Source organism: Hippoglossus stenolepis, chromosome 16 (assembly GCF_022539355.2).
Source record: "Hippoglossus stenolepis isolate QCI-W04-F060 chromosome 16, HSTE1.2, whole genome shotgun sequence".
Classification (NCBI taxonomy): domain Eukaryota; kingdom Metazoa; phylum Chordata; class Actinopteri; order Pleuronectiformes; family Pleuronectidae; genus Hippoglossus; species Hippoglossus stenolepis.
This window is the reverse complement of record NC_061498.1, coordinates 6,628,854-6,656,412: the sequence shown is the minus strand read 5'-3', so window position 1 is coordinate 6,656,412 and position 27,559 is coordinate 6,628,854. Positions and strand designations below refer to the sequence as shown.

Below are 27,559 nucleotides of genomic sequence, written 5' to 3'. Positions count from 1 at the left end.
TCGCATGCCAGGATTTTAAGCACGTCGCCAAATGGCACTTTCTATTCCTGTTCAGTTTTCTTCTGCATTGTGCTCAGTCATGATGGGAGCTGTCGGGTTTCTCTCCACAATTTTCTATGGTCTTGACCTTACTGAGATAATGTAAGCTGCAATTTAGTGCCATATAAATGAATCAAGCATATCATTTATCGCCGCAATTCTTTACCTAATCAACCACAGTAATTTGACCAAAATGCCTGTGTGGATTCAGGTGCAGCAGAGCTTTTATCACTGGAGAAAGCCAAGGGGTGAGATGTCAGCACCAATCAGTGTCACTCAGAGAACAGCGTGTGGATTTTGATGTTTTCTTCCTCAGTCTGCCCTCATACCTCAGGGTGCGCAGCCACATGCAGACATTCTCGACACGCTCACCTCCATGCAGCCCACCCGTCCGTGAACTGAGCACTTAATATGCGGCTCGACTCGAATGCTTCACCGAGACCTTTCCTCTTCCCCTCCGTCTCGTCCTGGCATTACCAGGGGCCGACTTAATAGAATTCATAAAACAAAGAAGGGATTGATTGGTAAATGAGGCGTGTGAGGGGGGCCAGCGTAGAAATTAATTATTAGAGCAGCACAGTCCCGACTTGTGATCAACAAGCGTGGACCTGTGGAGCCTTCTCTCTGTGTGTGTGTGTGTGTGTGTGTGTGTGTGTGTGTGTGTGTGTGTGTGTGTGTGTGTTTTTCCAATTAAACGCAAGGAAATTGAGAGACTTGGCCTGTAGGAATCTAATTACCAGAATCCTTGGGGGGAAAGAGGACAGAGTGCCTTCAATGTGTCAGCACTTCTTGCATTGAGTGAGTGTGTGTGTGCAGAGGCGATGATATATGTTTATGTATTTGTGCAGGTGTGAGTGTGTATAAATTCATGAAAAATAATTTCTGCATCGATGATTGTGTATTTTATTAGTGTTGCATTTGGTGAAGTTGCGTGTTTCCTTGCGTACGGTGCATTCATTTAGTCACGTGTGCGTTTATGCTCTATAGGTTTATGAGCAGCCAGGGGTAATGAATTGGGGAGGGGCTCAAAGGAACCGCAGCGTCATCACCATCAACAACCACAATGGCTCCATACATCTGTCAGCCCCCCGCTCTGGTCCTTAGAAAACACAGCTGGCATAAAACAGAGAGATCAGACAGGTGAGAGAAGGAGACAGGAAGCCATAGAGGGAGAGATGAGAGGCAATGAAGGAGGTCGACGCTCAATTCAGACCTGTGACGTCACATTACGGACATGAAAGCTGTTTAATGTTTAATCCAACAGTGGTTGAGCCATTTCAAACTACAAATTTGAATCTCATGAAAAGCATAGAAGGACGACACGTCTCCACTTCCTCCCACCATCCAGAGATTAAGACAGAATATCCCGGGTATCTTTGCGAATTTGGAGTGAGAGTCTGTGTAGTAGCGATCAGGTGATAGAGCTGAGGCGATGAGGTCCCATAGATACACACACTGAACCAATGGTGAGTCCATCTAAGCTGTTTATCATGACGTTTCACTCCTTTCCTATAGCATAAAATAACTAATTAATGTAAATGAGTGCTTGGACATACATCCATGTGATAAGAACTAGCAAAAATTTAATATTTATTTATTTAAAAGGTACTTTTCACTTTGGCCCATCCACTAACATGGAGGAGGTGAGATGTATGACCTACACTGCATCGAACCGCCAGAGCAGTCATGTCGTAAATCTTTATACAAAGATGAGAAAACGTACGACCCGCGACTGACGTATTGTCACATGCCAGTGACACTTGAGAAGAGGGAGCAGGATTCAGACGTCACAGGAGGAATTACATTGTTTCCTTGTGATCAGGCTCAGGTGTGTGACTGGACAAGTTGTTAATCAAGGAATACGTTGCTCTGTGATTGGTGGGAAGTTGGAAATAACTTGAAAATAGCCAATATACAAAATAAGCACCATGGGGATATTTCTATTGGTCTGAAATTAATGACACCAAAACACTGTTTGTCACTCAGCTTGAATGAGTATAAGTCTGTGTTTGTGCTGTAATTCTCTCGCTCTCTCTCACACACACACACACACACACACACACACACACACACACACACACAACACACACACACACACACACACACGGAGAGTCCATGATCAATCAAATTTATCAACAAATAGCCAGTGAGTGGGAGCTGACATTTACAGCCCTGCAGCTCTCAGATTTATTTGTGTATGTGTGTGTGTGTGTGTGTGTGTGCAATGACTATAAAAACAGTATTTGTAGTGATAACTAAATGACGCTGCTGATGAAAATGTCTATGGTTCTACAAAGCTACTGTTTTGAAGCGTTGTGACCTTGAGGGTGCTCAAGAGATTAAGTGAATGAAGAAAGTCGTACGTGGCCACCACCTCTTCTCATATGTGAAAGATGAGAGGAGAACGGAGTTGGATGAGTTTAACGGCTCGACTGAAGAGGAGGGGAGGAGGAGGGGAGGAGGAGGGGAGGGAGCGATGTGGAGCAAAAGGAGAGAGAGTATAACGAGTTTCCAGCCCAAAGCAAGTTTGTTTTGTGCTCACCTCGTCTCAGATACATTTCTCATCTACACACACACACACACACACCCTCTGGCAATAGTTGACGTTAATCCATTTAATTTACAACCAACTAATAGAAAACATTAGCCACAGAGAATAGAGGATGTGTGTGCGTGTGTGTGTGTGTGTGTGTGTGTGTGTGTGTGTGTGTGTGTGTATGTGTGTGTGTGTGTGTGTGTGTGTGTGTGTCCACATTTGTACAGCTTGACTGATCACCTAACAAAGATCAAATCTGATTTTCATTCCACTGCAGAATGCGCTGCCGTATTCATCAGTTCAGTCACCGCGGTCGACAAAAGATCAATGTCGAGTCTGATCAGAAATATACACGCTGGTTTCAATCAACTATTTAATCTGTGAGTGGAAAACAAAAGGAATCGCTGGAATTTAAACTGCCACAGATTTGTCGGAGTTTGAAGTTTGCTTCAAACTTGTGAAAGATGCTGCATTCTAGATGGAATAGGAATTTGGTTTTATTTGTTTTTGATAAAAATCCTGTACAAACATCTTCATTCAGGTCTGACAATGGTTTTAGAGCGACATTTAATGCCTCTTTTAGGACTTAACAAAATACTGCCACTTTGTTTTAAACTCTGAAACCAAATTATTGCTAACTTTTGCTCTGTTTGGCTTCTGCCTCCTGGATCTGTTGCAGAATAATGCAGGGCAAGAGCCCAAGAGCCCAAGAGATAGAGACAGATAGAGCAGAGAGCTGTTTTTCACAGATAACTTGTATTATCCAGTCAAATGTCTCCTAAAATGATTAGGCTGAGATTCTATAAAATTGTTTGGCGTTTGTCCTGGTGACTAAATTGGCAGAGAAATATATAGAAAGAATGGATATCCACATTTATATTTTACAATTTAACGATGGAAATGTCAGAAGTTTCCTGATTATTCAATGTGAGTTATGTAAGGAGAGTCTGCACTGTTTTGTACAGGTGCTACTTTAAAAAACACTCCCAACATGCAGCTCATCATTTCATGGCTCGTTATTGTCGCTGATGCAAGTTCTGAGTTTCACAGTTTTGTCAACAATACAAAAATTACCATAATGCACAACTACAGTCGCTGTCAATCATTTTGCACGAACACCAGAAGGATCTAAAAGTCGAATCCCTCTTGCCACAGCATTACCTTGCGTTACCTCGCGAGTGATTAATGAACCGTTAATCATGCAGTCGGCCACGCAGAACGTCACCAGGCACTAATGCTGAGGAAGTGACACCCCCGAATCCAAAAGGTCACAAATCTTCGCGGCAGGGGAGCCGTTTGTTCACATCAGCGAGCAGCGAGCGGAGTGGGTTTGAACAGCAGGATGTGGTCTCCGTCAAAATGACTTAGTGACGGTGGAGTAGGCCGGTGATGCCCTTCTCCGCTGGTGTCAGACCTGACAGGTGACAAAACAGCTGCGGAAGAGGCACGCCACGGGACCACATGTGTGTCGGTGTGTGTCGGAGGGAGCAAGAGAGAATAGTGTCTGCGTGGGAGAGACACACATCACTGTATCACAACATGGTACAGTGTGTAGTTCAGCACCACAATAGATATGTGGCAATATTGTTTTTCTGGCACATTTTAGGCAATAACTTTAAATACCATGTAAATCTCACCAGGAAGGTGAGATTTACATGTTGGTCCGAGGAAACGGGTTCAAATTAAGAATGAAGGAAGTTTGGATGCAAATAAAAAATGGTGCCGTGGGATAAATGTGTGTTAGGTTTAGTGTCAGGGTGATGTAGCTGATCATTAATGTGGAGAGCAGGTGGGAGGGTGGATGTTTCTGGGGCAACAGAACAGAAGAGAGGGGCCTTCTGGGGGCGTTGTGGTCCACATTCAACCAAACACCTGTGAGGGGGGTTGCACTCACTCTCAAGACCTCAACAGTAGATCCTGTGTCGTGTTTAACTTCTGCTTGTTTAACAGAAGAGCAACAACAACTTGTGACCCACATAGCAAAATTGTTTTGGTCCAGATTTGGTGCTAATCCCACATCTGGCCCACATACTTCATGGAATGATGGCACTGGGGCAGTCCACTCCTGTTTGCTAGATCTGGGCCACAAGTAAACCATAGCAAAACCACATGTCAACCAAAGGTGCCAAAGGCGGCCCGAATTTGTTATATTTATATTCACCATTTACCACATGGGCCACTTTAGGTTCACATCCGGATTACACCTTGCAGAGTGCACCGCATGTTTACCAAAAAAGGCCCACATTTGATTTGGGCTATTTGGAACACTTCTGCTGTTTGACAAGGGCTCACATCCATTTGGTCCAGGCCACGAGAAAAACCGGAGGTGCCACATCCGTATGCTATCTGGCGACCATTTCAAAACTGATGACAATTAATCACAATTATCTGCAGAACTTCAGCTGCCTTTGCTCCAAGCAGCTAGTTTGCTTCTCTGAGCATACAAATTGAAAATGGGGAAACAGCTAGCATGGCTCTGTCTGAACGCACCTGCCTAACAACACCTTTGAAACTTACTAAATCACACATCAAGTTGTACAAAACCAAAATGTCATATTGAGAAGTTGGAGAACAGGAGTTGAATGTTTGCTGCTGTCCCCTGTTTTTATATTTTTGTGCTAAACTAAGCTAATAGCCAGCAGAAGATCATAGTCAATAAACAAAGATGACAACGCATCTCTACCTCATCCCACAATCCAGGAAGGAAGCCAAAGATATCCTGGATACAAACACTGACATCTCAGGGATGGAGCCACTGTAGCGGGGTTCTGCTAACGTGCTAAACCAATGGTGAGCCAGTCTCAGCTGTCAATCACGAAGTCACAAACCATTTTCATAGCATCAATAACGAATAAATAGGCAAACTGACCAAAAATATGAGCACTTGAACAAACATCCATGGACCATGTCCCATCCAGTAACGGGTAATGGAGGAGGCAGGATTTATGACCTATACTGCAGCCAGCCACCAGGTGTCATCAAGACGCTTTGGCTTCACTTTTAAGGAGCAGTCATGTCGTCCATCTTTATATAAAGTCTGATTATTACAAACTGCTGAGTATGTCAGTGCAGTAAATTTGGTCATTTTAAATGTCTTAATTATATAATTTGATTTTGAAGCTAATGGCTGATCGAGTACCAACCGATGAAGGAAAGTACAGTATGGATGAATGTAAATATTCAGTCCACTTTTATATAACGTCAGGACAAATCTGAATTACAAATCAGCCACTTTAACCTTTGCTTCCTGATCCAGGTGCAAATTTCATTTACAAGCTGATCTGCAGCTTCACCGGCGACTTTGTGCTGTCACGAGGAAGCTCAATAATCCCTGACATGACAAACACATCAATATAGATACATACAAGTCCAGTTACCATAAATCCACACCCTCACATGCTGCGCAGCACAATAATTGGGATGTTGTGTGACGGGGCAACGGCTGCCTGTCAACAGAGATTAGCTGCAGATGCGTGAGCGTATATGCGGGTCTGCAGCCATTGTTGCACCTGAGCACCTGGTTTAAATGTGATACTGTGAATGCACTTACACAAATGAAAGTCTCTGTAAACATAAAACAAATCCATAAAATAAAATGATGTAAAATATAAATCACCAGAATTTAATGTCAGGTTATTATATCAGCGCTTCAGAATGTTTTTGTCGTTTTTCCAGATGAGGAGTGATTCACTTTTTCCTAGACCAGGCACGACAGCACCTTTGTCAGTCCTGGTCTCTTCACCCTTTCCGGAAGCCAGAGTGAGGCTATAGAAAATATGGTAAACATATATTGTTTGTTTCAGGCTTACTGGACTATAACAGTGTCAGTGCAGGTCCACTAAAGCGACCGAGCTGATCCAGGAAGAAAAGAAATGTCCTGATGACGCCAAACCAGGTATTGATTCATTTTGTGTTAATATTTGAGTCTGTAAATTCTTTATCAGAAAGTCTAGTGTTTATCTGTCCCTCTGGTTCACAGCCAACCTGCAGCTGTTGTTCCTCATATCTGGAGTTTTATTCAGTGAAGAGTTTGTGTGTTTTTCCCCCTTTGAACAGTCTGTTAAATCTCCATTGTTTGAGTCCTTTGACTCACCTGAGGAGCTGCATGTGTAATCACGATTTCTTGCTCACAGTCAAAGAAAAACTACGGCTTTGTGAGGTGTTTTATATGCTTTTTGTTGACCCGCGGGTCTTTGTGCTTTGCATGCAACCTGTTGAATACACAAACACCCCTCTGGTCTCTCTCTCTCACACACACACACACACACACAAACACACACACCTTGGGTCACGTTCAGTATGAAACAATAGCAGAGCCTGTGGTTGAGTGTACATGAGTCAACAGCCTTGTCTGTTGGTGGCATCCGCAGTGACTCACATTGCCAGTACGACACACACACACACACACAGACGAATAGAGGCCTAATATCAAGACCTCCTGATTTTTTTAAATCATGAAAATTCTCCCAGGCTACGACTTGCGTTGTTTTCGTTTTTGCAGGGCAGATACAGCTAATCCCAGAGAATGTCGATGAAGTGAAAGACCGGGTGGAAAAGTCTCTGGAAACACACAGTCAGACAATTAAGATCTGTTTTCTCTTCCTCATTTTCACTCTCAGCCTCGTTTCACTTGCAATTTGAGCTCCTCTGTCATTATGTCTTCCCCGTGTCTTACTCTCGCTGCTGGCGTTCGCCCCCCTCCCCACCCCGTCACATTTCCTCCTCCTTTGTTTCCTATCACAGAATATCGACAGTCGCAGCCACTGAACCTCTTCTCTGCTGCCTCTCCCTCTCTCGCTCTGTCTCTCTGTCTGGAGCGGGAGGCAGCTCCGTCTGGCCCTTCACGGGAGGCTCTCAAGGCGCAGTATGTGGCTGCCCTCGCCGCACAGTTGTCGAGCATAAACCGATCGTTTTCACCTAACTGAATAATACCAGCAAACACTGCAGACCCACTACACCCCCCCCTACTCTCTCTTGCTCCATGTCCTCCCTCTGTTTCTTTTCTTTCTCGTCTTTTGCCCTGATGGTCAACTTGTCTTCTCTTTTACATTTCCTCCTCCCTCTCTGACTCTTTCTCTATCATTCCATCTCATTTTCAACACACACACACTCACACACACACACACACACACACACACACACACACACACACACACACACACACACACACCTCTATTTGTGTCACCCCCTGTTAGTTTCAGGGCATTGTGAGCTGCTGCTACGAAATAACTATAAATGCCCGCCCCCCCACAGTGAATCATTATACACAGACCAGACCTGACGTCCATTTGTACATTTGTACATGCATGTGTGTTTGTGTGTGTGTGTGTGTGTTTGTGTGTGTGTGTGTATGTGTGTGCACATACTCGTATGTGTCAATGTACGCAAAAAAGTATACCTTTATGTGAGCAGGATTTTTTTTTAACCTGGAAAATGCACCTTGACCCAGGTCCATAAATTGCACATTACCATCATGCATTGATCCGCCTTCACTTGATTGTAATGATTTTTGCATTGATTGCATTGATGTGGTGTTTGGTTTTTAAACAGCAGCACATTTTTTGTTTTGTACCACTGTCTTTAACTGGCAAAGACCCTGATCCCACACCAGCAGATGAGAGAGACTCAGAGACACAATCTAATTCCCATCCACGTGCAACTCAGAGTGCATACGGTAGTACTGGCATTTACTCAACAACTGGAATGTTGCGTTTATGAAGAGTGTGATCGAATATTAAACTTTTTTTACACAAATATACATACAAAAGCTTAAATAATCCTTTAAGAAAAGCATCAATTTGCTCATGCTACAGCCAGAGCTGAGCAGCAGCCTGAGGCAGACACAACTGCAAAAGCCTCCACAGAATGGGAAGGGGGAGAGGGTGGACACAAATGATCAGGTTTATTGATGCTCTGTTCCAAGGGTCAGAGTTTAAACAGCTGCGTCTCATTGTGCAGGTCTGTGGTATTTCACTGAAAAAGACTAATTAAGGTGCATCAGATTGGAGGTTTACTCCTCTTCAGCTGGGAGCAACACATGGACAATGTGTGTCTGTGTGCACGATCCAAACCCGAATTATACCATGTTGAAGACTTTAAGATGGCAGTCTTATGCGGAGTCACTAACAATGGGTGCAGCACATTTGGAGAAAAACATTTGCAAGCATATCACTGAAGAGGAGAGGAAGAGGAGAGGAGAGGAGAGGAGAGGAGAGGAGAGGAGAGGGGGGAGTGGTCTCTAGTGAGATCATAGTCTGATCAGATGTTCACACCGCTGTCTGAACTGGACAAATCTCTTTGAAACAAATAGAAATCTTTCAGCAGTGGAGTCTGTCACATTAAATGACATAACCCAACTTTGTGTGCATCAGTGCATGTGGAAGAAAAACTGTTCAGCATCACCAGCACATTGAAAACATAAAGGCAAAAACATATTTTGTCTGTATTTTCTGCTGATCGAAAATGTGAATAAATCATAGTTTTGATCATTTAGAATTGAAAGAATATTGGACATGTTCAACATTAACATGGTTGGGGGGGGGGGTGTCTGCCTGTGTCTGTCTGTGTCTGCCTGTGGCTTAACAGTGGAAATGTTTGTTCAAATTATTGATTTGAGAACTAAGAATCTATAAGGTAAATTTAAGATTAGAAACACACTGTGAGTATACACACTGTACACAATTACACCTGTAACAGGATGAAAAAAAAATCTCACTTTTGGGATTATTGAGGTAACAGGTCTAATGAATGCCTCTGCCTCCTCTGCGCACTTTCTTTCAGCTTTTTCTAAACCCTGGAAAATCAGGAGCCAAGAGGACAGCAACCTGAGAATAGGCCAAACTTACCTTGACTGACATTAAAAAAGGTGTGTCCAGGATTTTACTGAACCAAACCGCCGCTGTTTCGCCCTCTCTGAGACACCCGGCCGGCGAACACCATGGAGAATCAGTATCCGCTGGCCATTTACGTAAAAAAAAAAAAACGATGCGCAAAGAGGCGAGGAAACGCGAGTCCGTCTCGGCTGCGCCGCGGTGCGAAGCCCGGTTCCCCCTGTGGAAAATTGGGTTGTGCGTCGCAGCCCTGGCGACTCTGCGTGACACGCACTGGTCTGTTCTCCACTGGACTCACATTTCCACAGACAGACAGGAGGAAAACCAAGCAGAAATTCTTCCAGCGCTTCTCAAGTTTAGTTTTTTTTGGGGGGGGAGAGCTCCTACACGACCATTCCGAGCCAGTGATTGTCAATCAACATTTTCAGTTCCCATTCAAAGCTGTGTGCACTAAGGGATTTGGAACGTTGACTGAACACACCGCGAAATAAACGTCCTACGATGCAGGAGGAAAATATTTGTCCCAACTATCGCTTCTCAACAAGGTTCCCATCTTTCCCACTTCCAAAAAAAATGGCACGATGAACATTTCGCACCTTCCGGACCTCAACTTGATATTCCCAGATCCCGTATCCAAAAAGGCGTTTCTGTTTTCAAATAGCTGCAGCTGATAATCGCCTACAGGCTAAAATACTAATAAGAAAATACAGAAATCAATACGAGCTTCACTTCATCGTGCGCCCGGTCCTCCTCCTCCTCCTCCTCCCGGTGGAATACGCGACGGAGAGGGGCATTTGTCAAACCAGCCTCTTCACACAGCCAAAATATCCCACGAAGGTTTAGCCAAGGAAATCGGAGAGTGGAAAAAAAGATTCCTTCACTCAGAAAAAGTGGATCTTGTCTAATTATTCCCCAAAACACACGGCACGGTCATGTGCCTCCCGCGCGTCAAAACCTCATCCTGTGGTTGGATTCAGTGAGAAGAGTTCCGAGTGTGTGTGTGTGAGACAGAGAGAGAGAGAGAGAGAGAGAGAGAGAGAGAGAGAGAGAGAGAGTGTTTGGGCCATATGTGCCAAAACAGACTCCCAAAAGGGAAAGTAACACAATATTGATTTTGGTTCATGCTCCTGATTATGTAGGAAACGCAGTCATGTATTTAGTCCCCATCTGAAAGTGACAGTAAATCTCTCCCTCTCTATTGAACATCACTCTGCCTGCGTGCGCGTGTGTACACCGCGTGCGCGGAGGAAAATCTGTGGGAAAAATGGTTCATATATGGCGAATTAAATATTTGATGAGGCGTGCTTATATCCTCACCACCGGTTCACACCAGAGAGTTGCGCAGCACAAGAAGCTATACGCACACGCACACACACGCACGCACCCACAAAGGGAGGGAGACGTGCACTCGGGCCAGACGCGCACGCGGCGGTGGATAATCAGGCTGAGCGTCTCATGTCTTCATGAGATCGGACAAACGGACTCACCACCGCAGCGTGAGCGCGACACACACACACACACGCACGAGCAACTTCGATTCAAGCACCACGCGGGGCGGAATGGGTGTGTGTGGGTGTGTGTCTGTGTGTAGGGGGGTGCACTGCGGTTCGTGTCGGTAAGTGGGTGGCGACACCTTGGCATATGTTAAGATAACACACTGTATACATTACAGCATGCAGAAAGCGGAGTCAACTCTGGGTCTGTGTGTGTGTGCGTGTGTGTGTGTGTGTGTGTGTGTGTGTGTGTGTGTGTGTGTGTGTGTGTGTGTGTGTGTGTGTGGGGTCTCTCTCTCTCTGCAGCGGACTCTGCATTGACTTCCATTCATTGTAGAAAGCCTATAACCAAAATCTTATCTCTTACCTCAACCAGAGTGTTATGCTGGAAGAGGTCCTGAAGAGGGACCAAAAACAAGTACAGACAGACACACACATACACATACACGTATACGTATACGCACACCTTCTCACACACACACACACACACACACACACACACACACACACACACACACACACACACACACACACACACACACTGTGTAGAAAAAGTCTTTATTCGGTTATATTCTTCTTTCAGCACCATGGACAGCTAACAAGCGTGCAGGCTCTTTTCGGTCGGCGCTGTCCAGCGTGCTGAAAAGTTCTCATTTGGAAAGTCTCCCACTAATGTGGGTCATTACTGCCTCGTTCCCTCCATTTATCTGCCTTAACCTCCTCCAGAGAGGGTCAGGGTGCTCGGTCGACTGTCTCACCAACTCTCTGAGAGACTCCCCACATAGACTTCACTATAGCACTGTGAAGGCGAAAGACTTATTATTTCTCTGAACTTTCCTCCAAATTAGTCTGAATATAATATGATAATAATAATAATAGAAAATAATATCTGCCTCCTCCTAACCTCAGGGGAGGGACAGATCTCACAACTATTTCATGCCACCCATCACATGCTGTATAATTGATATGATGGTCGTTTATTCAACTGTGGTGAATCGGTGAATAGGTCAAAGTTGGAGATCTAAGGCCGTGCCACACTGTGTCCCAGATATACAGAATGTGTAGGACTACAACACGAGTGCTCCGCAAGCAAAAAAACGTCTCTTATTGTTTGTCGGGTCATTAGAAATAACGCTGATCCACACAACCTAAAGAATGAGGTTGCAGAGATTTTAGATCAATTAAACATGACTACATTCCTTCACATGCCAGGTCAGTCACACTTAGAGCTGGAGAGCTCCTCGCGTCGAAGCTGATGCATGCAGGAGACACTTTCTATATTATTATTATTGCACTTTTACACCTCACAAAAGAAAAAAAAGAGGCTGGAGGCATGGAAATTGTATGTTCTGCCATTGTGAGGTTATTACTAATTTAAAGTTCCATGTGCAAAAATACCCCCACTTGCCAGCTTGAGGTAAAGTGCGTTATTCATAAGTTGTGAATAATTGAGGTTTAGGGAGCACATTTGGAACTGAAGGGGGGGGGGGTATTTGCTGACTCTGTGCGGCTGGCACTTATGAGGAAACACACAACGCTCGGGTCAGGCAATTAGCAGAAAGAACAAAGAAACAACCCTGGGAACCCTGTGTGCTTTAATGATGAAGAATAAGCTACCAAACGTCTTTTTTTAAAAAACTAGTTTGGATGTTGTGAACAGCAGATGTGTCACTGACTCGAGATCAGTCCTTCCAGAATTTCCAGGAGCTTGTTCTGGTGAGAGCATGACAGTGTAACAACACTCATTAGATTGCATTAGCTGCCAAACAGTGTGGGAATACCTGGCAACATATTGTAGCATCATGTTGCACTGCATCACATCATCATGTCACCTCGTGTCACAACACATCAAGTCCGTCTTGTCGTGCAGCAATGCAACGACATTGTCAGGACAATAACATTATTGCATTTAGATTAATAGCCTATATTATGTGATATTAATATTACATCAACAGCTGTATTCCAACATATTATAAATATGGCAGCCCCAGTTGTGTAGGAGACTGATGCAAAATGAAAACATTTACTCAACTAGAACAAAACACTCCCACTGCTCTCGTTCACTGAGCGATAGTGATGACCTCTCTGTCTTTGTGTTGAGTCCACCTGAAGAAAAAGAGCATTGTGTGTGAGTGGTGGGATGTAACAAAGTACATTTACTTCATTATTGTACTTAAATAGTTTTGTCATGTATCTTTCCAGGAGCACTCGTGCTTTATCGTGGCAGAACCAGGATTACATGGGCTATACAAACTAAATTTGATTGATTGATATCTGTACTTTACTTAAGCAGATTCATTATCAGGTACTTTTCATTTTTAATCCACAACATACATCAGCAAATACATGTACTTTCTACTCAGTTACATTTTACAAGGCATTGTTTTCCAAAGTTTTTTTTATATACTTTTATAAGCAATCGCCACCGCTGAGTCTCAGTCATAATAGTTTAGTGGAATGTTACATTATAGGGAACAGGTTACACTCGACAAGTATTCAAAGTATATTAAAAAGATAGTTATTTTAATCAATTAGAAAAGTTAAGTGTTATACTTTTACTTGAATGCATTGTTGCCTATTCATTTGTACTTTTACTTAAGTGAAATGTGTGAATACGTGCTCCACCGCTGTTGTGTTCTTACCATAATTAAGATAACAGCTCCCCACTAGTCAACACAGCTACAGATTGTCAACAAATCGTACGACTCAGACTTCAGCCTCCAGTGCTGATGGAGTGCAGGTGGTGTGGTTTGTGCTATTATTAAATTTGTGTTTGACATTTATATTAGAGTCGTCTGGTAGGAGAAAGCAAACATGCCTGAAAAACTTTGTTTCAATCAGGTATTTGAGCTCGGATGACCTGAGCGATAGAGGCTGGTTTCCACAGAGATGCCAGATGTACAGAGCCTTCAGGGCTGCTGGGTAGAGATAGGCTGCATCCCAATGTGAGTGAGTGTGTGTGTGTGTGTGTGTGTGTGTGTGTGTGTGTGTGTGTGTGTGTGTGTTGTGAGTTGTGAGTTGTGTCTATACGTGAAAGTCTGGGTATAGATAAGGGGAAGTCCTGGAGCATGGAGGGATTTGGAGGGAAAGTGATTAGTGCCAGAGGCTGAAGACACACACAACACACACACACACACACACACACACACACACACACACACACACACACTTAAATACACACGTGTGCGGACGTTCAAGTAGCTTGTTGGTGTGTGTGTTACATATCTATATGCACAGGTGGTCGTGCACATGCTCAAACAGGCAGGTTAAGCACTTTGGATTCTCCTTGACACACAAGGACACGCACACACGTATACCTACCCAACTGAATCCTGAACTGTGCCCCCCTGTGTTCTTATGAAACATTCAAAGTCCCACTTGACTGGACATGTGTTCACCTTTGAGTGGATAAGCCCCCGAACGTCCGCGCCTGTGGGTGAGTCTCACATCCGTCATGTCTCTGGGTTATGCTGAGGAATCCTGAGAGAGAGAGAGAGAGAGAGAGAGAGAGAGAGAGAGAGAGAGAGAGAGAGAGAGAGCAGAAGCGAGCTGAGGAAGTTAGAAACAGGAAAATGACCAAGAAAGAAAACTCAAAGAAAACAAATCCCTTCCTTTATTTTGAAATGTTCACATTTAACAGACCTGAGTTCTCACATGTGAGCACCGCCACAACAAAAGCAATTTACACAACAACTCTGCTTCAATCAATCCCCAGCAGTGTTTTTTTGTTTCTTGCCCAGTGGACTGATGGATTGTTTGCTTTGCTGTGTGCTGTTAGTTTTGTGCTTTGGCAGCGACTGTTTTGTTTCAAACAGAAACAATACAAACCAAACAATATTTCTGACATTTGAATTGTTTCCTGCCAGGTTTCAGTTGCTGTGAATAAAACCTCATAATCTCCGGTGTTGTTTGAGCATGTTCCAGCAGGTTCGTGAAAACGTGTGATAATAGATTGTGTTTTTTTTGCATCGTAATATTTAATTGTGATATTACATGAAAGTAGCTTTTTATATTTTTTTAAAGACTTAATGCTGTAATTACTTGGCCTTTTATTGGGGAAACTCCCTATATCTTTCTACAGCTATGTGATATTATAAAACCAAAATATTGCGTGAACACGATTGAGAAATGTATGAACTCCGGTTGTCTGCAGTCACACTCATCAACTGTGGAAAAGTCCATTTACCTGTTGTATGGACAGCAGTTGAGGATTAGCAGCAGCTAAACCAATTTGACTCGATTTCAAGTCTGTTTACAGTATCGCCCTTCCCCTCACACACACACACACACACACACACAAAACTTGAACACGTACAGTCTCATTTCACAGTCTGCTCTTTACCTACCCAGTACCCCCTGGAGGGATTTAGTAAATAGAAAGCTAGTTTGTACTTTCCATTAGAGCCTAATTCTATTACGCAGCCGGCTTTTATCGATCCAAACATTCAGGCAGACATGCAAGAAGAGTAGCAGCCGAGCGGAGGCCACTGTGGTTTGAGGCTGAAGGTGAGAAAACGTTTGTGTGTGGGGGTTTTAGGAAAAGAAGGTAAGGAGAGAGCTGTACCAGCATCCACCTGTTAAACTATGTCACACTGATAGTACCTGTATGATAATACAAGAAGTTTGCCTTGATGTACAATATATTTGATCGCTTTATTATATTTAGAGGTAACGTTACACTTGTTGAAAGACACACTGAAAGATTAATGGCTACCTACACACTCACAGACACACACTTATTTTATGCTACTTCATTTTATCCTGTATTTTTCCAAGTAATACCGTGGACACGAGAGAAGTAAGAGTGAGCATGTGTGTTTTCTAATGTCCTGAGATTATACATACACGCTGACTGCAGAACAGAAAGCACTGATTCAAAGTGACAGCAGCATGCATGTCATTTGAACAATGCTGAGACCTGAAAATGCCTCACACACACACACACACACACACACACACACACACACACACACACACACACACACACACACACACACACACACTACACAGAGAGATTGGAAGGTGACCGCAGCACAGGAGATGTGGAAGCAAGAGTGGGAGAGATAGAAAAACCCATATAGCCGAGGAATGTGAGCTCTACGGCAAAGAGATTAGTGTGTGTGTGTGTGTGTGTGTGTGTGTGTGTGTGTGTGTGTGTGTGTGTGTGTGTGTGTGTGTGTGTGTGTGTGTGTGATATTTAACCCTGGGAGTTTTGGAACCAGAGTTGTGGTCACACCTGACTCACCCTGCCTGAGGGGGCAAGTGTAAGTAAACTGAAGGGAAAAAAAGACTTCTGGAGAGATGCTATGATATGGAGAGAAGAGAGAGAGAAAGAGAGAGAGGGGGGGCAGTGGCGAGAGGCAACAAAGTGCATAACAGAAAAGATGAGTTCAGAGAGGGTGTGAAGAAGCTATGGTGAAAGAGGGAATCAGGTGAGGCACAGAAAACAAATCATTTTGTCATCCTACCAATAATTATAGAATTTTTTATATCTGTGTCTGTCCGTCCTCTACTTTTCTCAACAACCTCTCATCCAATCATCCGAGTCCGAGGAACCCTGAGAAGTGCGGCGTCCACTGTGATGCGGGGGCCGATGACATCACAGGCGCTGCCCAGTGACATAGAAAGTCAGAATGTCGCTTTCTTTCCACACACCCACGGGTAAAGACACATTCACTATAATACACACAAAAATACACCACATGTCACTGCTACCTGCATGGACCCAATGTCCAGTCAGTCAGAAGTAAAGCACAAAGACGGGTCTTGAACAAATACAGGCTCAGTGACCACAAATAGCAAAGTGCACGGAGGATCACATATGAAGAATAGTCATCATTCAGTTTAAGTATTTTGATGAATAAGTAAGAGAAAAAGTTTCTATTTCCTATACGTATGAAGGAGACGTTAAAAGATTTTGTCACGGTATAGTTCACAGGAGCATGGGAGACGTCACACTCACAGAGCTCAGTGAAGCAAGAAGGAAGCAACATGTAAACATAAGAACCTGAACAAGATGCTACATAAAGAACGCTACTGTCGGACTAAACAGATGTGGAAGAGCTTTTCATTTGAAATTCATTCCCTGTGTTTATGGTCAACAGCAAACACACAGTAGACATCCTGGAATCGAACCTCTTGCACATTTGGAGCCAGAGTCTGCGCAGTAGCGATCAGGGGGAGGAGCCGCAGTAGCCAGGTAACTGCCGATACACACGCTCGACCAATTGCGGGTCAGTTTCAGCTGTCAATCATGAAGTTTCATCACGTTTTTTAAAGCGTCAAATAACTAATTAAAACCAAACTTAGCAAATGAACATTTCAACATACACCAGTGTGATAAGAGCTTAAAATGACAGCAACCATCTCGGAGAACGATTTATTTAACATGTTCTCTGACTTTTTAGTTTATTCCATGTCCCATCCATTAACATGAAGGAGGCAGGAATTATGATCTACACCACAGCTCAGCCACCAGGTGGCGACCAAGAAGCTTTGGCTTCACTTTTGTTCCACCTTCATGTCGTCCATCTTTTTATACAGACTTAGAAGCAAACTAAAGACCACAGCTTATGGCCTATATGCTAATCTAGTATCTATTAAACACCCACAATCCCAATGCAACTCGTTTCTCGTCAGCTCCGTCAGTGTAGGTTTGTCATTTAGAACAATGTGCTGCTCGTTGTGGAAGCATCTTCCTTTATTCTTGAGATGTTCGAATGACAGGAACCTTAGTGGAATATTCTTCTTACAAAATATGAATCACAGAACTCAGCGTCAGAGGTTTCACTTGATGTACGACAAAATGTGTGCGATATTTGGAGCAGTGAGAACTGATGGCTGCTGTGATAGATCAGTTCATTCCACCGGTATCTAGAAATGGGGAAGATTTAAAATATTATAATACCATGATGGTGCTATCCGGGTTTATAGGGACATTAAATGCAAATTCTGTTTAAAGGTGGACATGGCATTTAAATTGTGAGTGTGACTCATTATACACTTGCAAGAGGTAAATTTATGTTCCCACTAGATCGCATATAAACGTAGATCAATGCATTGTACGGCAGCTGGGACTCACACGGCCATTATTTTCATTCTGGGACATCGTTGCCAAATTAAACTTAAAACGTAACTGTTGGGCAAACACATTTCTCCAAAATGACCTTGTAAAATAAGTGTAGAGATAATTCAGAGTGACATGAAAAGGAAAGGTTTTATGATCAGGAGAGAAAGAACAATTGCACGTATCAGTATGAAAGTATGAAAGGCTAGAACTCGATTTACAATAGTTCATCTGGCTGAACTCGGTCAGTGCTTCCTGCCCTGAACAGTACGACATCACACTTTACAAATTGCAGCATCTGTAACTCACTGAAAACAAGAACTACCAGGTCGTCAGTCCACGTGTGTGTGTGTGTGCCTGTGTCTGTGTCTGTGTCTGTGTGTGTGTGTGTGTGTGTGTGTGTGTGTGTGTGTGTGTGTGTGTGTGTGTGTGTGTGTGTGTGTGTGAGATTCTTTGGTGATTAGCTTCACTCCTGCCCAGGAGACAACTCAAGCAAACAGGGTGCAGGGACTTTGACACCAAATGTGTGTGAGGTGCCTCACAAATCTGGTTGGAGTGTACAAAGGTGTTTAATACTGCATTTGCCGGAAAATTCTGTCTCACTCTTTGTCACACACACATTAAAACAAACGCACCCAGACACATACAATATGCAGTGCAGTTATTTTTATCACTTGCAGACATGGCAGCAATTGTACATCCATTGCTGTGCCTGAATCTCTGTGTAACAGGCTGCTGCAGCAGCAGGTTTCATAACTTTCAGATGTGACGTAGATATATGCAGTGCAGACGGATACTTGATGTTTGAAAGGGTTACTCCATGTGAAAGGTCACCTGTGCTGCTGTGCACACACGTGTCTGCACATGCACACGCACACAAAGAGAGAGGCACTATAGGGCAGATCAATGACAGCGTACTCTCCAAGCTGTCAGTGCTATGCTGCGGTTTACCTGCAGGGACCAAACAGAATTTTTTTCCCCTGGGTCTCCACCTCTGCAGATTGACTGCTCCGTGGAACAGTAATGACAAACAAACAAAGACAAACAGAGGCACCGACAAGACAGTGACAGAGCAAAGTAAACCTGAGGTGCTTCCACGTGACCAGACGATTATACAACCAATCCCTCTCAGTCTGATTTATAGATGTGTGTTTGTATGTCTCCTCTGAGATGCAAGCTGTGTGTCAGTGTCAGAGTTCAGCTCAGGTTAAAATTTGTATCTAACTCTGTTATTAATTAACAGAAAATATTCTGAACTCGTTGGGCGGCACGGTAGAGCAGTGGTTTGTGGTGCTGCCTCACAAAAAGGTTCCTGGTTGGAAACCGAGTTTGGCTTTGAGTCTTTGCATGTTGTCCTCATGTCTGTGTGAGACAAACACATGCACACTGAGGTTAAAAGAATTTGAGACTTTAAATTATCAGTGAGTGTGATGGTGTGTTTGTCTCTCCGTGCGTTTCAAGGATGAATATTCACTTTGTTTCACATAGAGCAGCAGAAACATGATTCAGTGACAAGAAAAAACACAAACATGCAGTGAGGAAACATATCGATCATATATACGTTACATCATATTCACCTTATTAAAACACCCTGTCACATACACAGTAAAGACATTAAGGTGAGTCAGTGTACTCCAGCTCTGGACCTCCACCCCTGCTTATAAAGCTGCAGCCTACAAACTACAGCATTCTGCACAACTCACCCTCAGCTGCATCGGATCCACACTAGACTCCTGCTGTGTTCGTTTTGTCTGTTTGTTTTGTGTGTGTTGGGTTTTCTGTTCACTCTCTCAGCTCTTTGGGGACAACTACTCCAGCCCTCCTGGGTTTCTGTCTTTCTCCCGCACGGCTGTGATGCTTTGTGTCTTTGTTTTTATGTCACGGCTTCTAAATAAACTATAATCTACATCTAAGCTCCCACGGTGACACAAGCATGACGCTGTTACCCAACAGGTTTCTTCGGAGTTTTGCATACGAGATAAAAAACCGAGTCTGAGGTGATGCATCCGTGCAGAATGTGAATCCAGGACCGCAGTCAGCGGGGCGGGCCCACGCACATTCTCAGTGTGTGGCTGATAGCTGCGGTGCAGAAATCTGGAGTCATGCTGGCGCTAAATATAGACAAAGGTTTTATGTAAGCTGAGGTGAATCATCCCATTCCACACGTTTTAGCGCATTTACTCGCGCGCACACACACACACACACACACTGCAAGAGTGACACGGCACAGGTGAAGACAACACAGGGATGTGTGAGACATGTCATGAAGTGGTTTAAAGCAGTGACGACACAGCATATGCCCGTTGTCTGCCTGCTATAAACATGCAATCACACAAACGAGTGTGTTTGCGTGCACATGTGCGTGTTCCTGCAACGAGCAAGGTTATTTGACGTGTGTGTTAATCAAAGCTTTCGCGGGATTTGATCGGATGTGTGTGGACTGGCCTGGAGGGTTTGTCCTTCACACCAGCATCCCGGGGTTTCGTAAAGAAAACCACACACAGCCCACCCAACATCTGTGTGGCACAGGTTATACAGAGGTTATACAGATGTGGTCGTCCTTTCAGTCGGGCTCACGCACTTCACTTTATCTTAGGGAGTGTCACCATGAGCAGGTGTAACGGGAACAGAGAGAGTCAGGTCGGACTTGATCCAGGCTAAAGATATGTGAGTGGTTCAGAACGAACACAAACACACACTGATAACAAAGCCCTGGGTATTGATCGTGTCTGCCGCAAAAATAATGAGGAGGGGAAGTGTTAAAATGTGATATTTCAAATTAAGACTGCGGGAGGAGGGATGGGGACCACAGAGGTGAAGAAGAGCAGAGAGATAAATACACAGACAATGAGGGGGGAGGGTGGAGAGTGCAAAAAGAAAAGAAAAAGGGAGGCAGAAAAAAGATGCAGATATTGTGAAGATGGGAAAAGAAAACGAGAAATTGGACTGTGCTCATCAAGACAAAACCAAATCTGCTCCTGCCCCCCCCAGCTTCACAACACTTTGTTACCACACACACACACACACACACACACACACACACACACACACACACACACACACACACACCTGTGTATGTCTTGGAGAAACCGCCTGATAACGTCGCACAGCCTTTATTTTCACTAGAACCTCTTCACACAGACATTCCTCACGTCCTCAATTCCTCTTCTCTATCCATTTCTCCTTATACACATTGCCCTCTGTTACATCAGATTAGATTATAAAAACACACAAGCCTCTCAAAACACACACACACACACACACACACACACACACACACACACACACACACACACACACACACACACACACACACACACACAAATTGTGCCTGGCTGGAACCACTGCAGAGATTTGCATCTCGTCCTTGATTTCCATTTTCCTCTCTGTGCCAATGCACGTGCTGAACACATTGTGCCGGTCAGTAAGAGATGAATAGAGCTGTCACATTATATCCAGGGTTTCTGTGTAAGATATCACTTCAGTATCTTCTTCAAAGTTTTTCGAGCTGAATCACCTTGAGCTCAATTCAAGTTTGTATTGAGTCATGTGAATTTACAGAGAAAATTCACAGTGAAGATTCACAGAGACGATCATTCGCTGAAGTGAAGTCAAAAGCAACAGTAGCCAGAGTGTGACCTGAAACATTTCCCCCCACAATCATCCGGCAAATTGCATTAATATAGCAATGGTGACATCTGGTGGCTAACACAGCTAGGCATCTATATTCTTGGGTCTATTTGGGTTGTATTGCTGAACATGTGCATCCATTTTTAGCCACAATTTATCATATTCTAAAGGATGCATCATCCAGCATGACGATGAAACAAGAAACGGTCACAGTAAAGGTTTCATGACGGTGATCAGAGCTGAATCCAGTGTAAGGCACCTTTGGGATGTGGAGCTGACGATTCTGCAGAAATCGTGTGATGCGGTCGTCACGTCAACATGGAGCAGAATCGATAAGAACAGTTTCCAACATCTTGACGAGTCCACGCCTCGAAAATGGAGGCAGATGAGAACAGAGGGAGGAACTAATTATTGACAACATTTTTGTTTGTCTGGGATTATGCGTAATTGTCACATGCCAGTTCAGAGCCTGTAGAATGTTTTAGTTAAGTGTTCTTGTCCATGCACTGGACCAATGTCACAGGTTGCAAATACTATTACTGGGTCAGGAAGGGACTTTTTCACAGACATCATGATTGTGTAACTGAGCAGAGGACACAGAATATACATGTAAATACTGTAAATACTGATGGCAGGGAGTCGTCCAGTAGTTATGACGAACCACCCAACAAACATAACCTAATGTGGCTGTTAAAGGAATAACCAAAGTCTGTTTTTTATTTGTATTTTAAAGCCGTGCTTTAATACATGTTGTTACAAATCTGGAATGTTTGGGAGGGAAAACAAAACCAAAAAGAACATGCAACATTTCAAGGCACCTTCAAGAAGAACATGGTCACATTTCAGCTAAACTCTGCAAAGTAAATAACAGTCAGATAACATTGGCTTGGAACTACTTTATGTTTGGCTTGTTTTTCCAATGAGTAGTTTAGCACAGTGACATCAAACTAAGTCAAGTAAGCTTGAAATGTGCAGACATGATTCACAAAATGTCCTGAAAGGGACTTGCTCTTCATACGACATCACATTGAGACGTTCTGTTAAATCATTTGTTCTACGATTCGTATCCGCACATGTCAACAAGCTAAATTCTTGCATAATGCGATAATGTGTGATGAGCATGTATTCAGGAGTTTAAAAGCTGGAGTTATATGTGACCAGATGTCAGAGAAATTGGAGGGGAAAAAAAAGATTCCTGGGATGGAGCAGGATTACTTGATCTCGATGCTCCTGATGCGAGCCTCCCCCTCAAAGCTCATGAAGGAGTACTTCTCCGCCCCGATGCGGTTGGGGAAGTGGATGTTGGAGCCATCGGATAAAGTCACCAGGAACTCCTGAGGGGTGAATTCAATGGTGATCTAGAGAGGAAGGCGGGAGACGCAGAGAAAAGGGGGAAGAATATGGAGACGTTACAATACGAACTTCTAATCCGCACCTGGATGAAGTATTTGGGTTTCGAATATTTCAACCCAAACACCTTAACACCACATCCTATCTACTACCTAAATGTACTTTATCGGATGGAAAATAAATGGGTAAAACTCAAGTTAACAAGGATTATTAATGTTGCCAGGCACGGGGGAGATTGCATATGACAGAAACACATGCAGGAATAGAGTATGTGTACACGCAAAATTCAGGCTCTGGATGACCTGCAAAGACCTGTCGGGATACACCACACACACACACACACACACACTGTCCCGCTCACCTTGAACTCCTGTCCTAGCTGGAAAGGAAAGCCTCCCTCACGGAGCTCCTCACACCACTGTCCTCCGATGTAAGAGTTGCACACCACTGCGTTCTCATCGCCGTGGGCGTTGAAACGAGGGTTGATGTGCATCACAATGTCCTGGTCAGAGGAGCCAATATTCAATGCGAAACTGCGGCACGGACAAAAAGAAAAAGCGTTCACCACATTTCATTAGGCTCCTCGTGTCTCAAATGGGTAAACAGCAGTCTTGTTTGTGGAATACAGTTGTTAACTAATGGAAAGTAGCCTGAACCCCAAAAAGACTGTGATTCATTTCTATCGAGATACTGCTTCACGTCAGCACTTACTTTGTCGCATCAGGTTTGGCAACTCCAACAAGGGTCAGGGTCTGTCCGACCTTGAAGGACATGTTCTTTACCATCATGTCCTGTGAAGACAAAGAAGCACAGGTTAATGATACAGTACCGATATTGTGAGGTAATACGATTGGATTTTACGAGAGCCAATTATTACTGCAACTACAGGCAGAAAAAAAAACACCAGCAGCAGCAGGAGCCTCAGCCAATTCTCTAATCCTCACTCCATCCTTACAAACACATGTTTTCAATTATACTCCCACCGATGGGGCTGCTCAATGATTCCACCTCTTTCCATTCCCTCTTTTCCACTACGCCACATTTTGGCAGAGATTTTGTTGGAAAACGAAAAAAAAAGGCTGAGAGCAGCAGGAATCCTTAGATGCTACTGTACATGTGGCAGGAGAATACTGAGCTTGTGCTGCGGTTAGGAAATCATTATTGAGCAACCTATTATTTGCTTGTGAGACACAGATCGCCCCTATTTAACAGTTTCGCAAAATGGGAACAGTGATCTGTCACCAAGTACAAAAACAGCAGCCATTTGAAGATTTACAAGTTTTCACAGTAATGTTAAATATCTGTGCTACAGTGGAGGGTCGACGTGACATGTGAGAGAAATCAGAAATCGGAAACATGAGCACAGCAATTGTTTATCCTGTTGTCATGGAAGCAATTCTGAAACATTCTTTACTTGCGAAAAAACTTGAAACTTTTGTGAAATGTGATTTTTTTTTTTTACTTGACAGCATTTCATCAGAGGTCGATCCTCATCACATCCCTTCAGGCAACAGGAGCAAGATTTTGAATGTGGGTTTTAATGCGCTGCAGCTGTTGTTAATGTTAGATACAGTAAACAGGAGATGAAAGTTGGAAAGGACTTCCTTCAGTTGATAGAGTTCAAGGAGTTGAGAGAAGTGAAATCACATAGTTCCCCAGTGAAAATGACTCATTGAACTCCTTTATTAAAAAGCCCTTATCCAGAAATAGTGTTGGTTTGTTGGTTCTGGCAGAAAACTAGAAGCTATATGTGGAGTAAAACTAAAGAAAATGAATTGAGAGGGAAGAGGATTGGATGACATGGGTTCGACATTCTTTCCATGCTCGAGTCCAGTTGTAAGGCGCGCGTATGACACATGGCACCAGGGTGGGAGCTATGTGCTGTGTGTGGGGCTGGGCTGCCGGTTGGAGTCAGCTGTCACTCTGCATTTCTCCCTGATTCTGCCATCTAAGGGGAACTGCATATTGGGAAAGACAGGAACAAAAACCTGCTACCAAGTAACGAGAAACACTCCAAGTTTCTACAAAAGGAATTGTGTTAATTAAGAGGCATTTGCTGACAGTGGCCTGTGTCATGAAAAAACGCCTCCACTATTTGCCACTCCTGATTTCTTTGACTCCAAGGGGGTAAACTTACACAACACAGTGTGGCAGCATCTATTTTAACCTCTGAATGATGACTTTATTCTATTTAACGCTATAATGTGATTTAAGCCTCCTGACCCTCGCTCCCCGGTGCCGTTTCCAAACACATGATCTGTAGCCAAGCAAGAAGCCGGAATGATACAGAGCTTTGGTTGTGATCCAAGAGAAAAACCACAATGCATTGCTCTAGATACTGAGACTGAGAAAAGGGCATGACTGGAATAATAAAATGGACAAAAGTTAACAATGTATTTTAGCTCTGTTGGTCGTGGAACCCACGTATGTTCGATGCATGTCTGAATGAATGAACTTTCTTTGTCATGCGCCTCTTTTAACACCACGTGCTCTGCTTTGTAGCCAAAGACACATTTCCATGCAAGTGCAACAAAGATTTTCCATTTCTTTTTCAGTGTGTTTAAGTTATCAGAGGACGAATATATCTCAACACCAGCAGCTGACTTTCTCATGCATTTGCAGTAGTTGATATCTCAGTCGAAAGGTGACTAATGTGCAGTGAATACTTTGACCATAAAAGGCAATGAAACGAAATCCGCAAGGCCAGGACTCTGAGAATCTCACTAAAAGCTAAGATACAATGAGACGCTTCTGTTAAAGCACAGTCCAGCTGGTCCGGCTACATCAGCAGGGCTCAGACCGAGCTGACAAATGTCAAAGCAGCTGTCATCTCCACTTTTAAAATGGGCCCTGACACTGCTTGACCTGCTGAGTCGTACAATACAGAGAGTGAAAGACATGCAAGAGCACCGTTCTGTGTAAATGATACTTACTTTCATTATTTCTGCAGATGTGGTCCAGGAGCTCGGCTGAGAAGAAATGACAGTGCTGCAATGAGGGAAGGCCTTGCCCCTCTGCAGCCTGAGTGGAGAATATATACGGAGTGGGAGGCTCCTTCGACCGGAGTGACATATTAGACAGTCAATGGAGTCCGGCCATTAGTGAACGTCGACAAATGGATTCAGAGTGAAGTTATCCACTGTAAATAACTAATCTACTGCTTAACAAGTGTTCGCAGACTTTGGTGAAGAGAGGGTAACTGGTGATGGATCGTTTGTTGACGTGAGGCTGCTACATTGGAAGTTTTAGGTTGTTGAGTTTGACTGCGAGGGGGAACCGAGGCCAGAGGGGCGGACAGAAATAGAAATGAATTCGTTGCCAGGGAGACGTGTAAATATTTAGCACACAGCCAGGAGCCTTAATGGCCGGTTAGTGGACATGGGCTGTAACTCACTGTGGGATCAGATGGCAGAGTGGGACCGCAGAGTAAGAAAACTTTACTGAGGAGATGAAGCAGACAGAGTGAGAGGAGATGAAACTGAGTCAATCACTCGATTTGGATGGAATCTCTGACTCACAGCTGGAAATAGATGGCACTTTCATCTGCTGACACACGCTGCTCTGACTCAGACTGACACACGTGCATGAACTACAAGCTTAAGATTACAATCATGAGGGAATTGCAGGTAAGAGAAGGATATAAGAGGAGGAGCAACTGTCAGGGAACAAAAATACACATTATTAGGACTTTGCATTGACTTACATTCCTTACCCCCCAACTTTAACCATGACCAATGCATGCCTAACCCTAACCATACCTAATCACAATTAACATCTTATCCCTAACCTTAACCAGGAGCTCAGAAATAACACTTTGCCTCATCAGGACCAGGCTTTGGTCCCCATGTGGTCCACTGGTCCTGACAAGGGCTGTGTTTGTGCTGGAAAAGGTTCTAGAAAGATAACAAAAGCAAGTACCCCACACACACACACACAGACACGCTTATTACACTTCCTCAGTCCCATCCCCTCATGCAAACTTGTGTGGTTGCTACATAATCACATAATCAATGCTGTTGTCTGTCTGTCTGTCTGTCTGTCTGTCTGTCTGTCTGTCTGTCTGCCTGCCTGCCTGTCTGTCTGTCTGTCTGTCTGTCTGTCTGTCTGTGTCTGTGTGTGTGTGCTAACCATTAGCTTACAAAAACTAAGCTACAATACATTATTCAAAGTCTCTGTGATTATTATACGTAAAATAACTTCAGAGGTTTGATATCCCCTCTGCTGATTAACAAAAGTCTCCTGATTACTAACATCCCATCTGCTTCTAGGTTCACTGACAGACAGGCACACACTCACAGACACAGGCGGGTTTTCAGCTGTTTGTTCTAAATGTTAACTCATGACCACAGTGTCTCTCTTTTTTATCTCCAACACCTGGCGTGTGTCACTGATCCATAGAATGGACACTATCCGAGCCACAGCTTGTTTTATGTTGACCTGGTCCTCAACACACAGAGAAGTGCCTCCCTCATCATATGATTTAATCTGAAGGGTTTATCTCTCCACTCGACGTATCTGGGAAGATAATACGCTTCGGTCACTACTGGGAAATGCAGTTCTTGCATCAGACGTTCGATGAGGCACGGAGACGTGTCACATTTCTTCTTGCCCTAAG

General features: G+C 43.8%; 1 protein-coding gene across 1 annotated transcript; it reads right to left on the bottom strand.

The window, feature by feature from the left end:
• Nucleotides 1-22,306: 22,306 nt before the first annotated feature.
• lgals2a (lectin, galactoside-binding, soluble, 2a) lies at nucleotides 22,307-26,042 on the bottom strand (the record flags this gene model as incomplete). Its single annotated transcript, XM_035179966.2, has 4 exons — nucleotides 22,307-22,952; nucleotides 23,306-23,477; nucleotides 23,656-23,735; nucleotides 25,878-26,042. Coding segments are annotated over 4 exons (564 nt in total), but the record flags the coding sequence as incomplete, so codon positions are not given.
• Nucleotides 26,043-27,559: the final 1,517 nt, after the last annotated feature.